We start from the raw sequence: 15774 nt of genomic DNA, 5'->3' as shown, positions 1-15774 counted from the left end.
ATCTTATTATTATAATAATTAAAAAATCAGAAAACCCCCATGCAAAATTTTGATAGATTTTTTACCTTTAAAATTAATTTTACATTTAATAAAGTTTTCATTTAATATTTAAAACTTTGAAATCAATTAATATTATGGTTCAAAATGTAGTTGTTGTGTTCTACTTTTATAATGGTAATTTATTCTTTTTTAATATGATGAAAATGCAACAGCAATTTATTCTTTTTAATTTGATGGAAACAATTTATATAGTATTTCTTATAATTGATTAAAGAAATAGAACAACTTGAAATTTGCTTCCAAGAAAGAAAAAAAACTATCTTATGTTAGTGTGCTAACCATGTTTGTATTTTTAGAATGAACTTGAAAATGAAAAAAAAAAACTTGAAAATAGCTTTCAAAAGAGATTTAAAAAAGCTTTTAACTCTTCAAAGGCCATGTGTTCTTCCTCTTAATATTTATGCACTTTTTTTAAAATAACTTATTCATCAAAATAATTACACGCGCAACGTGCGTACGTTAAGACTAGAATTATATTAAAAGCACGAAGCCCCTTAGCCAAATGTCGTTCGCCTTTTTTACCCTTAAAAAATTGATTTCACATTGGACAAAATAGTTATTTCACTATTTTCCTAATATTTAGTACTTTGAATTCAACTAAAATTTTGATTATTAAATTTTTCCTTACATGTCCAACATATGAATGAAGACCTAATATTTAGGACTTTAAAATCATTAAGGCTTTACCTTATATAATTTTTGAATTATATAGAATAACTATAACCTTCATATTACTTTTAAATCTCGTGCTATAAACTCAAAATGAAAATCGTTAACATAAAGAATAGTTTAAACATTAATATCGTTTACTAAAAAATAACAAAGAGCAAAATATGGGTCAAGACGTAAACTGCATGAAAGGCCAATTTATCCAATTTATTTAATTTCCAAATATGTCATATATGTAAAATCTTACTTTCGAGTTGACAAAATTCTATTTATAGAGTAGTGACACTAAAAGAAATTAAAAAACAAAACAAAACCGGTTGTAGTATCTATCTATCTATATCTATACTATATTAAAAGCATGAAGAATTTTACCGAAATGTCGTTCGCCTTTTTTACCCTCTAAAAATAAATTCACATTGGATATAATTATAATTTAAGTTACTTTTCTAATATTTAGAGTATTTAAATCACCTAAAATTTTGGTTATTCAATATTTCCTTATTGAACTAGTAAGAAGTCCTAATTTTTAGCCTTTGGCCAGCAGAACATATTAACTAAAAAGAAAACGTGAGTTTCTTACACCTAATAGAATACTATTTATGAAATAAAATTAACCTACAATAAAGGACTAAAATTTAAAACTAATACTTTTTCTTTTTCATTTCAAAGTTGATCTTTATTACACACAAAAATATATTCTGAAGTCCCTCAATTTTATGTTAAAAATTATAAGAAACACTTCATTTAGTAGTTATTTAATTATTATTTTTAAAATTTTAGAGTTTAATTAATTAAAATTTATTTATTAATTTGTTTCTTATTTGAACCATGGAGAAAGTTAAAATTCATTTTTTCTTTTCATTTCGGACTTTGTATAAATCTTACACGTAAACTGTATATAAATGATAAAAAAAATAAAGGAAAAATTAAAAGATTTAAGAAAGAAGAGGTACGAGTTCTTAGGCAATAGAGTAGATAGTTCACTTTTTAAAAATATACAAGACTATTGCACTAATAATATTATTCAATATTATACTTTTAACTTTCAAAAGTTTTAAATACACTATTATAATTATGAGCAATGTTGAACGAAAATCAATAAAAGGCACAAAATTAACAAGATAATTTGTAACCTTCTTTAATTTTTAATCCACGATACATTTAGCTAAATATGAGTGGGTTTATTAGCTAGCCTTCAATTATAGATTCTCTTACTAGCTTGCTTTATTTTTTTTCTTTTTAGTGTCCTTTTTTGTTTATTATTGTACTTTGATTTTGTGTTTGTTTAGAGTTCGTAGATTATTAATTACCTGCTTATATGTTGTAAGTTGTATTCTTCAAGATTATTTAGATTTTCAAGGTTCTTGCCCGTGAAACTGAAATCCTAAAATTATAAACTTGGAACAAATTTTAAGTTGAGTTATTGATGTTGAGGACTTCAAAGATAGTTTCTTTAATTATTGAGTTAGTTATACACAATCAATATGCATGATCATCTTTAGGAACTTACACTTTTATTTTATAACTTAACACTTTTTAAAAATAAATATACATTTATTGAGACAGGATTCACGCGCATCGCGCGTACACTATATTAAAAGCATGAAGGCCTTTAGCGAAATGTCGTTCATCTTTTTTACCCTTTAAAAATAAATTTCACATTAGACAAAATTGTCATATTATTCACCTAATATTTAGGATTTTGAAACCAACTGAAATTTTAGTTATTATACTTTTCCTTATTTGAATTAGGTTAAAATCCTAATATCTAGGACTTAAAACTCATTAAAATGTTACGTTTAAAAGTATCCTTACCATCTTCAATTTACTTCTACTAAAATATAGGATGACCCAAACGATTCCATAAATAAAAAATAGGAGAAATAATTATATTAATCAAATAATAACAATGTGCTGTATATTTTATTCGGAGTGCAAAGTTACCCATGCCAATAATATGAACAAAATAATTAATAACATTTTACCAAATTATTTTTTATGTGTTCTTTTCCTTTGGTATAATTATATAATTATTTATATATATATATTTAAAAATTACGCTTAACAATTAGAATAAATAACTAAGAAATATCCTTATTAATATAAAAAAGAAAGAGAAAAGAATGATTGTCAAAAGTCAATAACACTAACACTTCAGTAAATACAAAGTTTAAAAATGTGATTCTTTTACCATTTTAAAATAAAATAATCGTATTAGAAATATTTAATTACAATTAAATATTTAAAATTCAATACGAGTTAATATTAAGAATTTGAATAACCAAAATAAAGTATTTATTTTAGTATTGAGAATAAATATTAAGTATTTAAATTATTTAATTAGCAAAAGAATCCAATTCTATTCTTTTTCAAAATTATAAACGTAAAAATTATTTTTCAAGTTGGCTCAAATCTTAGGGACTATAAATTTGTTTCCTCGAAAAGACCATTGGTGATGAAAGAAATTAGAAAATAGAGCAAAATTAGTTGTAGTATTGTATTATGAGTTAACTTGGTTAATATGCAAACTTGAACAAATGATAATGAAATAGCATAAAACAAAATTTATTCAAACTGAGTCATCATTAATCATTATTTTTTTTATTTTAGTAACTAAAACCTCACTACAAGGGTAACATTGTAACCTTTGAGGGAAAATAATTTGAGAAGACATAAGATTCAATTCTTCAATTTGTATTATTTCTCAAATTTTTGAGAATCATAATAAAATTATAGCTAATTCTATTTTTTGTCTTCTCGAAAAAAATTGATAAAAATATTTTCAGAAAAAGCTCATACATCTTAAAGAGTGATATGTTCTTCCTGAAACTAAAAAGGAAGTATAATAACTTTTGAAATTGAGCTGATAAAATTATAAAGCTGGAACAAAATTTAAGATGAATATATTTGAATGATGATTGAGGACTCTATGAGACATAGTTTCTTTTTTTATTGAGTTCGCAATGTAGGTGGAATATTTTTTAATTTCTAGAGCTTAACCTTTATTTTATAACTGAGATATATTTTTTACATAAATATTTATGTAATTCTTTTTAAAACATTATCCATTGAGTTGGGTTACACGTGCAAAGCGGGTACCCTGATACTAGTATATATTAAAAGTACGAAATTCCTTAGCGAAATATCGTTCGCCTTTTTTACCCCTTTAAAATAAAACTTATACTAGATAAAATAGTCATTTAATTATTTTTCTAATATGTAAGAACAGTCATTTAATTACTTTTATTATATCTGAGAATAGTCATTTAATTATTCTCCAAATATTTAGAACTTTAATTTTTCTAACTCCTTCCAATCCTAGAATTCCTTCTTTTAAGTTTAGGCAAAAAACAACAACTCTTTTTGGGCTTAGGAGTCTTTATATGGAAAAGACGCATTGAATCAAAGAAGTGAAATTGTGAGGAACATAGGAAGAGGTATTTGACGAATTCTCAACTCCTTTTTCTATAGAAAATCAATGAAATATTCTTTCTTTGTCGACCCTTATTAAGATTTATTTATTAGCAAATTAAAAACAAGATATGCACTTAGTCTTCGAAAGTAAAATAGGCATCCTCTTCTTTTTATTTTTTGGGATATCCTTCTAGCTCCTTTATTTTATGCATTTAATTTCGGCTCTTTCTTAATAGCCGTTTAATGAAATATGATTTTCTTTTTAGACGCTTATTATGATTTATTTATAAGCAAATTGAAATGAAGAACTATGCATAACTTACGTCTCTAATTTGTAATTAGATTTATAGTTATTTGATTTAGGTAAGAGCCCCTAATATTATGAAATCTAAATCATAAATCGCTTGCTTAATGTTTAAAACGTTAAAATTAACCAAGATTTTAAGGACAATTTTATAAAGGCATGTAATTGTAAATTCTGTGTTTGCAAAGGTGAATAAGTGTTTGAATAAAGGGTAATGGACATACTATTGTATATCGAGAAAATCAAACGTCTTTTTTACAAAAATTCTTTCTCTATTTTCTTTTTAATAATTACTAAAATAATTTAATATTGTAAAATTAATTGATTTTAATTTCATGACGGGATATAAATCTGTAATCTAAGTAGGAAACTATAACTAAATCGATAATATTCATCGACACTCCTTTGATTTTCCTATTGTTAATTATAAATTAATAACCGGTCATAAATTTAAAACAAATTAATTCAATACAATTAAATTATCTCAGTAAAAGTAAAAATAAAATAAAAAAACTTTTTTTATGAAAAATTATGTTTGATTCCCTAGGTATCCAATAGTATGTCCATTACCTTTAGTTAAATACATCTTCTATAAAATTTATATACAAAATTATAAAAACACATTCTAATAAATACTAAATTATCATTCACTATTATGATATTCTTTTACTCCACATCAAATGTTAGAAATACTTTCAAAATGATATTTAACAATTGCACATTAGGTAGACACAATTTAATAATATTATTATATTTTTAAGAGTTTTATACTTATTGATATGGGGTACACGCGCAGAGTGCGTACCCTAAAACTAGTATTCTAAAAGGTAACAAAATATCAAAACAAACGAGATTATTATGAAGAAGTTTGATTGTACCTACAATAGAACCTCTCTAAATTAATATTGTCGGGACTATAAAATATTATTATTTTGAAGAGATATTATTTAATCGATAAATTCATATTTATTAATTTAAAGAGTATTTTTGGAATTCAATGAAGGTTAATTTTGATTACATCAAAATCATTGTATCTTATTAATTTATGTATTATATTTATTGAATTAATATAAAAAATAAATTCATTATACATAAAGTACAATGTATGATGTATGATTCATTGTAATATTTTTTTTAATGAAATGATTCATTGTAATTTAAATGAACACAATTGCGAAAACGACATTCATGAACTTGAGGTCACGATTAATGATGTCGGTTAAAACAATAAAATAGATGTCAATAGCCTGTTGGATTAGCCGAGTGAAATGATACATATTCAGAGGTCTACAGCTTAGAAGAAACGGTGGATACCATCGGAAAAAATAATGTTGATGATGAAGTTGAAGACGATACGATACCTTTGGAACCAGTTACGCGTAAAGAAGCACTTATCGCGTCTAGAGCTCTTCACAATTTTTTGGTGTAGTTCGAGAAGACCACCGAAACTTTTGGATGCAATAAGAAAAGTTAGAGATGAGCTTCAACCAAATTTAAATTTTAAGAAAAACAAAAAATACTAGAATCATATTTCACTAAATTGTCTTAGATATTTTTGTAATTTTAAAGAATTATTAATTTATAATATTAATGGGACCATATATTTATGTAGGGGTCTTCCGAAAATATATTAGCTTATTATCTTATTGAAATTTGTGTTTTTTTCCACTTGCCCAAGTCGGGACCGGAGAAAAATATTATTTTAGAGATTTTATTAATTTACCGATTATTAATTTAGAGAGATTTTAGTGTAGTTAACTTTTCCATTCAAGTGTGGTCTTTGTCGGCATTAATCAATTTAACTTTAGCAATTAATAAATAAAATTATATATTACTCAAACATTATTAAGCGAAAAATATTTATATGAAAGATTGTTAAGCATTAACTAATTTGATGTAAACGTTGGGTGGATGCAAGTTTTTGTCAATCCTTGTCTTGTTTCAAACTTGATGATTCTCTTCTTACCAAGTTTTAGAAGATTTCTAGCAATTAGAATCTATCTTTTACTAATATTCCTTTTTAAAATGTATCACACCCTTTTTACAAAAAAATGTAGAGACCCTTGAAAGGTCATAAACAAAAAAAGGTCCATTACTATCACAATTGAACTTTCTCATCCAGTAGTGACAAAATTAATAAAAAAAAAAAATTAGTTATCCATCTATAATATTCATTGAAATATGAGTTGGATAATGAACTTTTTAAAAATGGTCAAATATGGATAAGAACCCTATAACCCATTTAAAAAATGGATAACCAATGAGTTTAACTTTTACATTTGCAAAGATTCAAATTGGAGGTTCCTCGTGTTTGAGAGAATATGAATTCTCCCAAAAATGATCATATTTAAGAAACCATGTATAATACGAATATCCATATTATCCACCGGTTAACTTGTTTTCTATTCGTATTAAATATGGGTCAGGTCGGTAATTTATCCATTTTTGCATTATCTATTTTCAACCCGCCCTGTTACCACCCTACTCTCATCTTTAATCATTTCATAACGCAAAATTGCAATATTTTGCTAATTGAATTTAATACCAAGAAGTATTTTACGATACAAAATATGTAAGAAAAAAGAATTACCCCATAACGCACCCAAATATCATATGACGTTATCATTTAATTCAAAGCTATTGTTACACATTAATTTCGGTCTCAAAAACTCACATTGGAAGATTAGAGAAAGTTTCACCTGATTTTTATTTCACTGTACTTAAAACTTAGTAGTCGTTTTGACCATAAAAATTATAATTTTTGAAAAAAATAGTATGTGAAATTAAGTTGAAAAATGGCATTTGGAATTTGAAATTATGTTTGGACATGTATTTTACTTGAAAATATGTTGCAGTTTTGTGAGTGAGAAAAAAAGTTTTTCTAAATTTTTTGAAAAAGTGTTCTTTTTGAAAAACTTATTTTCGAAATTGTATGGACAAACACATTTTTGAAAAAAAAGAATTTCTTTTTTATGGACAAACTGGGCCTTAAAATGGAACCATTTTTTATTTATCCTCAAAGCAATAGGGACTGAAGTGTAAGTAAAGTCTATGTAAGGTACTAAAGTACCACTTAGTAAAGGGACCAAAAGCATTATATATATATTCCTACGAATTTCGTCAAAAAGAAAAATAAAATACCTACGCATTTCGCCGATCGAATATTTACTACTGAAGCATTTCGTAGAAAAAAAATGTTTTTCTCATCCCTACCATGGTTCCTTATTCTGTCTGTATTTATTACAAAACCCCTGTAAAAACCTAATCCTGTATATCAATCAATGATCTAATTTGATCCCAACCTTTTCAGGTACAATTAATATCTAACCAAAATAAATAAATAAATAAAAGGCCAATTTTTTTTGACCAATTTCTTCTTATTATTTTTTTGTTTGTGTGTGTGAATTTGGGTAGGAAGGAGGAATAAAGATGAGTCAACAACCATCGGTGGTGCTAGCAACGGCTAGCTATGATCATACTATAAAGTTTTGGGAGGCCAAAAGTGCCCGCTGCTATCGCACTATCCAATACCCTGAATCTGTAAGTTCAATTCTTTATTCCATTTGTTTGTATTTAGATCTTTTCGCTGTAAAACAATTATTTTTAATGAATATATTTTTCGCTGTAAATTATTTGCTGTTCAGCTTATGATTGGTCAAGTTGATACTTGTTAGATTTGAGATATGTATGTATAATGTATTAAGAGCTTTTGTTAAAATAGTAGCATTAGGACTGTTGTACGGCTACAGTAGATGGCATAATGCTGAGATTAGAACCTCCGCCTTTCAATGGGAGAATGAAATTACTAATGAACGAGCTTTTATATGCAGTGTTTCTGCCTAACTGCATTCTTGCATATGTGACTTATTTGTTTATTGTAAAATCAGTTTCAACACATATATGTGACTTATGTCATCACGGGATAAATCTGATGCCAAGCCTGCAAATTGGAAATAGACTCAAGCTTCACTTTTGCGTCGCATTACCTTTTTTTTTCTTTTTAATAACCGAGCCTGAGGGCCGTTGATGCACGATTCGAAACTCAGCAGATAATGGGCCCGCCCCTCTACCTGTCTCCACTTAAATACCAGGCTTTTGTTCGCGACTGTGACATGCGCCTAACCCGCACATCACGAGTTGCGCTCTTACCAGTCGATCAAACCCCATGGGGCACTTTTGAGTGGCATTGTTGTCTGCGTTTTGTTAAGTATTTGACTCATTTTTCATCAAGTAGTTGAGATCCTGTTCATCTGTCCGAACAAACTATATTGGCAGGGAAGGTGTGATAGACTGTCAAAATGTATGGAATAAATATATCCATTTTGGATCAACTTATTTTATTGGGGCAGTTATGTGACACATCTACCTTTACTTCATTTCCCTTTCTTGAACTGTATACAGCAAGTGAATCGTCTCGAAATTACTCCGGATAAACGCTTCCTTGCTGCTGCTGGAAATCCTCACATTCGATTATTTGACATCAATTCTAACAGTCCTCAGCCGGTAGGTCTTTAGATTTTCCTTCTTTATGTAAATGTTTGTTTTAGTTCCCTTTTTCTGTTACCTGGTGCTTTGCTCTGCTCTCCCTTTGATATATCTAGTTTGTATCCATTTGAGTTGTTTAAAAGATATTTGTCATACTTTTTGGCAGCTGAAGAGCTTTGATTCACACACTAACAATGTGATGGCGGTAGGATTTCAATGTGATGGAAATTGGATGTATTCTGGATCTGAAGATGGCACCGTAAAGATTTGGGATCTGAGGTATTGTAGATATCAAGTCAGATGTCTTCTGATCTTTCCAACTTCTCATCTTCCTTTAAGTCGACGTATCTTTGAATCTGATGAATGAATAGGGCACCAGGTTGTCAGAGGGAATATGAAAGTCGGGCAGCTGTGAACACTGTAGTTTTGCACCCTAATCAGGTTGTTATACTGTGATCTCTGAATTGTGTTAAGCACAGTATGTATTTAACTTTTTGACTGAATGTCGAACTCTGAGAACCTCACAAAAAGAGCAGTGTTTTTAGTCAGCTTTTGTCCTGTTTGTTTCTTCTTAGCAAAATTCTCTGGCTTTATTCATCGAATAGGTCTCCATATCAAATCTTTGAGTTTTTGGTTGAATAAGGAAATAGTTTGAATGAGCTATTCATATTGGGTTGCATCAGAAAAGATGGAGGATGCGCTAAAGAAAATAGACATAACATTGTCACAAATAGTGATTTTATTTTACATTTTTGCTACTACTTCATCTTCATCTTTAGTATGTAACAAGACTTTTTGCCATGCTTCTGTTGATTACCTCTAGTTATGTTTCAAGAAGTGTTTATATTTTGGGTATGTCTAATTTTGATTATACTGTGTAGTTCTTAGAAATCTTTGTCAAACAATCAATCAACTACATTTTAATCTGAAAATTGTTGGGTCTGCTATGTGAATTGTCAATATTCATTCTGCTCTATTATGTTCCAGTTCAATCCAATAGTAACTAATTTATCTTTTATGACAAATTAGAGTTCTCTAGAACTAGCTGTTTCTGAAATTTACCCTTATCCATATATACTGACATACAAGTTTCTACAACAATTACTACTATGCCTCAATCCCAAACTAGTTGGGGTTGGTTGTGTGAATTCCTCAATATCATAAACGCTCTGTTTGGATCCATAATATTTCAATACGCGGTACTTAAGGATTATCTAATGCTAGGGGTTCTGTAATATACTCTAATGGTCATATCTCTCGCACACTAAGAGTCCTCTAGTAAGCACTAATCTTCTAGTTGGTATCACCTATTCGGATTTTCTGACGTACAAGTTTCTAACCCGAATAATGGATTCATAATATACATCGAGCCTAATGTTAGCGTAATAACAACTACTAAAACGTTAAGCCCAACTAGCTATTGCCTATATGATTGCTTTCTTCCATTGTATTCAGTCCATAGCTAAATTGCAGTGATTCGAGGCATATAAGGTCTTAAGGACAACTTTCCTTCATGTGTTTTGTATTTACCTCGTCTCTTTTATTACCTTCATTCATCATATTCGCACGCCAACAGAACAGTGCATATGGAGGTTTGAATAGAAGATGACTGAACATCTAAAAGGACCTCTTATCTAATCCTTTATGTGTGCTACTCACAGTCTCGCGCCCTTTGTCAGATATGATCATTTCATTTCTAATCTTGCTCAAGCATGTACCACCTTACATCCGTCTTAATACCTTTGGCTTTTGGCTTTGTAAACATATCTATGCTGTTTATTTTTCACAGTATTTCTATGATATTCACTTGTAAATATGTTAGGGATTAGATGTCCAACATCCCTTTCCATATAATATTGTTTGTTGCACATTTGTGCTATGGAACTTGCTTTTCATTTTGTTGGGTCCGTAAATCTCCTTCATTTCATTGATCCTATAGTTAATATGTCTATTACATCTTCATATATTATATCATCCTCTTGGAAAATTGATCCAAATATTTGTTTGTATCTAGGCACTACAATCATGGATAACCTTGCTCCATGTTCATACTCTAATCTTTGAAGATACTTTGAAACCTCAATAGGAACAACATGAACGACTATATATTTTTCTAACCCTCATATTTTTCAGGCACTTCTTTATTTCAGCAGAGCTAATACTTTAAATTGTTATATGAAAGTAAAAAAATAATAAAATAAAGTAATCTTTCGACTTGAATATTTCCAATTTATTTCTGTATGCCCCACCAGAATACACTTTCAATGTGATTTGCTTGAGCTTTTCCATTTCTTGTATTTCATGGATCTTGTTCTTCTGTATGTTTTACAGACTGAGTTGATATCTGGAGACCAAAATGGCAATATCCGTGTGTGGGATTTGAGGGCAAATTCATGTAGCTGTGAGTTGGTATGTAGTACATAGTTTTTAGCAGTTCATATATCTTGTGGTCCTTTGGATTGAGTTATTCATGAGTGAATATTAAGGTAATTCCGAGAGCTAGACCATTCCCATTACAAAAGAAAGGAACTCTTTTTTAGAGATGCAACTGTTTCACTTAAATAGTGAACTTGCTAACCATTAATTGATCATGTAGATATATCTGTTGGTGTTTGATGATCAATTTCATTCAAAAAGAAATGCAATACATAGAGCATAATAGATGGCCTTTAGTGGTCACTATCTCTTGTCGTGTGCATGTTTAATGTGAAGTACACAAGTTGGTATTTATCAGTATCTTTGAAAACTTAGGTACCGGAGGTGGATACAGCTGTTCGATCTTTGACTATAATGTGGGATGGAAGCTTAATTGTTGCTGCAAACAATCGCGGAACATGTTATGTTTGGCGTTTATTACGTGGCACCGAGGTAACCAATTGCCGATTCTACAATTCTAAACTGTGCATGTGATCTTTTCCCTGAACCCCAAATCTCCTTCACCAAAAAAGGGGAGGGGGTGGAGAAAGAAAAAAGAATAAGGGAAAGAGAGAGAATTTAACACAAGTAAGCATATTTTAACTTTCTTTAGTTTCTAATCTTTTGAATATAATAAATGTAAAACCTTTCACTGAGCTGTCTTATCAACTCTTCCCGTCTGTAACTGTCTTGTCTCCTATTGAACTAGATCGTTCAGTCTGATTGAACTCAAAGTCAAACATCTTTTGTCCCTTCTCATGTGTCCACATCCTCATGAATTCGGATTGCTGCAAGCATTTTGCTACAGACGTGACTGAATATTACTAAAACTGACTTCACATAAATGTGCAGACAATGACCAACTTTGAGCCTCTGCATAAGTTACAAGCTCATGACGGTTATATCCTCAAATGTCTTCTTTCGCCTGAATTATGCGAACCTCACAGGTGAGAGTTTTTCATGAATTCCTTGTGTTTTTCTTCTAAGTTTCTAGTCTCTTATCTGTTAGTTGCTGACTTTTCACAGTAAATACTATTTTGCTTTGGATACTTTCCATTTTAACATGCTTTAACAATTCTTAGTTCCTTTCAAAATTGTAATTTATAGGTATTTGGCCACTGCATCTTCTGACCATACTGTCAAAATTTGGAATGTGGATGGCTTTACCTTGGAGAAAACTCTAATAGGTATTGAATACCAAAATAACTGCCAGACATCTTGTTACTTCTCTTTTCCTGTTTCCTGGCAGCTTCTTTCAAATTCTTCATCACATGTAATATTTATTAAATTTTGGTGTATTTACCAGGACATGAACGCTGGGTTTGGGACTGTGTATTCTCTGTTGATGGTGCTTTTCTAATCACAGGTACATACTGAATTAGTTGTGAACTGTAAGAATATTTCTGATATTTCCGCCTGGCTGAAGTTCAACTTGAGCAAGATTTTTTGGTGCATTTGAGTACTTATTCTGTCTTTGTCATTTGGATTGCGTCGGTTGGCTGACACATGGAATCCTGTTGATCTAAATGAACGTTTTTTTTTTTGTTGCAAATTAGGAGATTTTCTGTATCTTTATGAACAGGGAATAATTGACTATAGAATGATAAAGATTAGGGAGGAAAGCAGTCCTACTCAGATTGTCTGACTCCTCCTTGGTTCTTCTATTTTTTCTTAACCATTTTACTTCTTTTTTTCATTTCTCTTTCCTTTTTAGTTTATTTCGGTGTCATTTGGCTGTCATTTTCTGGACTCTTAGGTATTGGTTACTTTTGTTGGTCTGCTGTGGTTTTGGTTTTTGCTGTTGGTAGAAAATAGGCGTTGAGGAGAGTTTGCTGTTCATCAACATTCCACAATTGAAGGAACAGAAATGAGGTTTTCTTTTCAGGGAGATAAAAGTTATGGAGCAGGTCAAAGATTTTTTGTCTTTCCTTCTGTGGGCGGGTGAATCGCGTGGGGGACTAGGGGCTGATTCAATGTTTGAAGCTTGAAAACAATAAACATGGTATTGGCTGGCATAGTCTGCCAATATAGTTTATCTTTGAGAATGGATCTGAGTTGTTGGATTTCATATATGACACCTGAAGTTAGAGAATCTGATGATTTAGAACCTTTAGATCTGCTGTTTATGTTTCAGATTAGACAGATAGGCTTCTGTGCTTTTCAATGTTGTATTGCCAAAAGAAATTCTAACTCAAAAGGCTTCTTAGGTGCTTTAGGTTCCTGCTGTCCATTTCAAATTTAAGTTTTAGCAGTTGGTCTCTGAAGTATTTGGCTTTTCAATTTGCTCTGACATCATACAAAACACTACCCTTTGCAGCATCTTCTGATACAACAGCAAGATTATGGTCCACATCTACTGGCAAAGACATCAAAGTGTACCAAGGGCATCATAAAGCAACAGTATGTTGTGCTCTACATGACGGGCCTGAACCTTCTAGCTGAACTTGGAGCATGCAGTGTTCGTCTTATAGATGACCCCAGGGCTTTAGTTAAGTTGTAAGGGATGCAGAGCGCGGTGTGGGTTTGGTGCAGGTCACACATTCAACCCCTGCCGCATACAAGAAACCTGGTGTTTAAGTGGAGAAAGGTGGGTCCGGCCAATTATTTACTGAATTTAAAATCATGCGCCAGCTGGATTTAAGATCGGGAAAAATTATACATGAAAATTTGGACGTTTAACGTCGTCTTCTACAGGATATTCAGTTAGTTTGCTAAGTTGCATTCTTCCGTTAGTTTGCTTCCATGGTTTCATGGCATCCCTTGACATTATATGCTTATCCATGGTGTACATAAGTGAGCTCTTAGGTCATAAATTTTTGTTTTTAATAGAATCATGATAGAACACTGAGTTTTTGTGTGACTTTTAGCATAAATGATCCTTGTTACCTGATCTTGAATTCTTGATGTTCGATTTTTTTTTTCTTTTCTCAGTTTAATCATTTATTAATATCTGAACCTCATTGATTAGACTAATTTAGACTCACAAAGATGGTAAAGCACTCCCTCATTGAAGCTCTTAGGTGAAGAAAATTTTAAACATTCTACCACACCATTCGGTGGTTCAAGTTTGGAGTTTGAATAATACAAATAGTGTTTCAAGTTTGGAGTTTGAATAATACAATAAACTCATAATAAGTGCAAATTTCTCAACTCCTACGTATCAAATACCAATTATAAATAAATGATGCAATGTGATTGGTGAATTTTTAGCAACAAGGCCACATCTTTAACCAGCTTTCTTTCAATTTTTCTGTAATTTCATGTACTTCCCTTAATTCAAGAGCCCTTAAAGGGGTACAAGATAATAAAGGTAAGAAGGCCACATCTTTAACCAGCTTTCTTTCAATTTTTCTGTAATTTCATGTACTTCCCTTAATTCAAGAGCCCTTAAAGGGTTACAAGATAATAAAGGTAAGAAAATAATAAGTCGCAAAGTATATGGTGAACATCGGTTAAACGTTTCGTTAGGGAGCTTGTTATTGACTCTTTTTTTGTGGTATTCTTTCTCGCTCGGCTCTTGGAATCACATTCTGCACTGGTTGGAACAGCTAACAAAATCTACAACTTCACCTACTTCGTTGCCCCCGACCGTTTCTCGTACATCTATTGAAACATAATGGTTTAATCTTCTTTCATCGATTGGTTATTCCTCTCATTTTTCAATTTTGGTCTCGAATAATTCATAAGATGGAATAGCCAATTCTCCTCTGAACCTCGATTCAATTTGTTTACCCGAAAAACGAATAAAATTAATTTGTACGTAGTTCTAAGGATATGTGGTATAACTCAACACAAATCGTATGGATAAATAAGAATATCTAATATTTGACTGTGAGGATAAAAGATATCAAGCTAGAAAGGATAGTTCTTCAATATGAAATGTGTGATATCTCAGTTACTAAGTATGCAAAAACCTGTCCTTACGGAAATAATAACCATACCCTTTATAGTGGAGGGATTCTACTTTAGATATAATTAAATATACACAGTGGGAGACCCATGATAAATCAGTTTTTTCATAATTCCTGCCACGATTCTCTCCTCTAGTGGGATTGCAAGGGCTCTTGTCTATAAGCTCGATCTTGACTCGAGCTCGATTCTGGCCCGGATCCTCGTATTGATTCGGGGTCAGTGTTGGTCGGTCTCTGCCTCGTAAGCTCGATAACTTCGCTTTGCATCTAGTTCGATTGGGACTCAAGCTCGATAATGATATCGAGCTCGATATTGATCGGTCTTTAGGGCTCGAAGCTTGGTGACCTGACTTCGGATCTCAACCTGATTATGAAGATGCTTCTCCGACCCAATGCATTACCATCTCGACCAGTTGGCACGAAAGACTAACCGTTTTTTTACCGTATACAGATAGTCCCCTCATTTCTCGGGAAGGATGTGGCGAGAAACGATATGATTTAACAACGGCTTGATCA

The 15774-nt window shown here is 30.9% G+C and overlaps 1 protein-coding gene across 2 annotated transcripts; it reads left to right on the top strand.

Moving 5' to 3' along the window:
* Positions 1-7586: 7586 nt before the first annotated feature.
* On the top strand, positions 7587-14237 carry LOC104092792 (target of rapamycin complex subunit LST8-1). 2 transcript variants are annotated; one of them, XM_009598459.4, is made up of 11 exons: positions 7587-7757; positions 7862-7987; positions 8849-8950; positions 9099-9211; positions 9304-9373; positions 11264-11341; positions 11684-11800; positions 12200-12294; positions 12455-12534; positions 12654-12713; positions 13665-14237. In XM_009598459.4, the coding sequence occupies exons 2-11, from the start codon at positions 7877-7879 to the stop codon at positions 13787-13789; spliced, it is 951 nt and encodes a 316-aa protein (XP_009596754.1). In that variant the 5' UTR covers positions 7587-7757; positions 7862-7876; the 3' UTR covers positions 13790-14237. The 2 variants fall into 2 exon arrangements, with proteins under 2 accessions (XP_009596754.1, XP_018625181.1); XM_018769665.3 differs by having other exon boundaries at positions 7619-7757; positions 7866-7987.
* The last annotated feature ends 1537 nt before the right edge of the window (positions 14238-15774 follow it).

This window comes from Nicotiana tomentosiformis, chromosome 3 (assembly GCF_000390325.3).
Source record: "Nicotiana tomentosiformis chromosome 3, ASM39032v3, whole genome shotgun sequence".
NCBI classification, from domain to species: Eukaryota; Viridiplantae; Streptophyta; class Magnoliopsida; order Solanales; family Solanaceae; genus Nicotiana; species Nicotiana tomentosiformis.
Note: the sequence above shows the minus strand (reverse complement) of the source record. Positions and strands in the feature narration are given on the sequence as shown.